General features: G+C 45.4%; 1 protein-coding gene across 1 annotated transcript in view; it reads left to right on the plus strand.

Moving 5' to 3' along the window:
* Positions 1-831: 831 nt before the first annotated feature.
* Positions 832-2,196, plus strand: part of RGN (regucalcin) — a gene marked incomplete at its 5' end in the record, with an annotated part of 10,177 nt that continues 8,812 nt past the window's right edge. Inside the window, one exon of the mRNA XM_017863100.1 lies at positions 832-1,014. Coding sequence (XP_017718589.1) covers positions 832-1,014 — 183 coding nt within the window. The remainder of the gene's footprint in view (positions 1,015-2,196) is intronic.

Here is a 2,196-nt window from a genome sequence, read left to right on the forward strand (position 1 = left end):
GCATTTAAATACATATAAAATAGGGCCCCTTAGAAAAGACAAATCCTGGGTCAGGCGCGGTGGCTCATGCCTAATATCCCAATACTTTGGGAGGCCAAGGCGGGTGGATAACCTGAGGTCAGGAGTTCGAAATCAGCCTGGCCAACATGGTGAAACCCCATCGCTACTAAAAATACAAATAAAAATTAGCCAGGCGTGGTGGCACATGCCTGTAATCCCAGCTACTCAGGAGGCTGAGGCAGGAGAATTGCTTGAACCCAGGAGGCAGAGGTTGCAGTGAGCTGAGATTGCACCACTGCACTCCAGCCTGGGCAACAAGAACAAAACTCTGTCAAAAAAAAAAAAAAAAAAAAGGCAAATCCTGGATTGGAGAGGGAGAGAGATGTCACAAAACCTAGTTGCTATAACTAAACTCAGTTTGTGTCTCTGAATTTTCTGGAACATTTTTTGGCAAAATGGGGTATCACTTGCTCGGTGATGACTGTCCCGGTGCCCCTAGATTAGAAACTCCTCCTCTGAACTGGATGTGGCACCTGCTCCATATCATGGCCACTGTGCTTTCACTTCTCTGCTTCCACTAGACTGGGAGCTTCCAGAGGAATTAGGTTTTATTCACATTTCTATCTATTGCTGCCCAGATCAGCACACATAATTCATACTCAACAAATGTACTAGGTTACATAGCCTTCCCTACTCAATAGAAGGAAGAGAGCACTCCCATTGTCACGAGAGCTGGGCTCCCACTCTAAGAGATGCCAGGTAGCACAGTGACCTCAGTGGCCTCAGCCACTAAACTGGTACTGCTTTTTAACTGTTGCTTTGCCTCTACAGATGCCCCAGTCAGCTCTGTGGCCCTTCGCCAGTCGGGAGGTTATGTTGCCACCATTGGAACAAAGTTCTGTGCTTTGAACTGGGAAGAACAATCAGCAGTTGTCTTGGCCACAGTGGATAACGACAAGAAAAACAATCGCTTCAATGACGGGAAGGTGGATCCCGCCGGGAGGTACTTTGCTGGTAAAATTTCTCTTAATACTTACTGAGCCTTGGAGGAAATACTTTGACATACAAAGTTTTCACTACTGGCTAGGGTGGTGGCTCACGCCTGTAATCCCAGCACTTTGGGAGCCAAGGCGAGTGGATCGCATGAGCCCAGGAGTTCGAGACCAGCCTGAGCAACATGGTGAAATCCCGTCTCTACCAAAATTACAAAAAATTAGCTGGGTGTGGTGGCGTGCACCTGTGGTCCCAGCTACTCAGGAGGCTGAGGTGGAAGGATCATCAGAGCCCAGTAGTTTGAGGCTGCAGTGAGCCAAGATCATGCCACTGTACTCCAATCTGGCTGATAGAGTCTCAAAAGGAAAGAAAGAAAGAAAGAAAAGAAAGAAAGAAAGAAAGAGAGAGAGAGAGAGAGAGAGAGAGAGGGAGGGAGGGAGGGAGGGAAAGGAAGGAAGGAGAAGAAAGAAGAAAGAAAGAAAGAAGGAAAGAAAGAAAGAAAGAAAGAAAGAAAGAAAGAAAGAAAGAAAGAAAGAAAGAAAGAAAGAAAGAAAGAGAAAGAGAAAGAAAGAGAAAGAAAGAAAGAAAGAAAGAAAGAAAGAAAAGAAAGAAAGAAAGAAGGAAGGAAGGAAGGAAGGAAGGAAGGAAGGAAGAAAGAAAGTTCTCACTACCTCAGAAGTGTTATTTGTAATGAATCTTGGGTTCTTTATTATTGCCTGAGTAACTTGTAGCACACACACACACATAAAATCCTATGATAAAAATCTTCATTTGCATTTCCGTCTCTAGCAGAGACTAAAATCTGTATGGTATTTTGGTGGTTTAAGTGAGTTTTAAATACAGGGGTTTTGTTGTTGATGTTTAAATCAGAAATATTTTCAAATTTACAGAAAAAATAAGAATAGTACCGGCCGGGCGCGGTGGCTCACGCCTGTAATCCCAGCACTTTGGGAGGCCGAGGCGGGCGGATCATGAGGTCAGGAGATTCAGACCATCCTGGCTAACAAGGTGAAACCCTGTCTCTACTAAAAATTAAAAAATTAGCCAGGTGTGGTGAGGGGCACCTGTAGTCCCAGCTACTGGGGAGGCTGAGGCAGGAGAATGGTGTGCACCTGGGAGGCAGAGCTTGCAGTGAGCCAAGGTCACGCCGCTGCACTCCGGCCTGGGCAATAGAGAGAGGCTCCATCTCAAAAAAAAAAAAAA

This window comes from Rhinopithecus bieti, unplaced genomic scaffold (assembly GCF_001698545.2).
Source record: "Rhinopithecus bieti isolate Rb0 unplaced genomic scaffold, ASM169854v2 scaffold_69124, whole genome shotgun sequence".
NCBI classification, from domain to species: domain Eukaryota; kingdom Metazoa; phylum Chordata; class Mammalia; order Primates; family Cercopithecidae; genus Rhinopithecus; species Rhinopithecus bieti.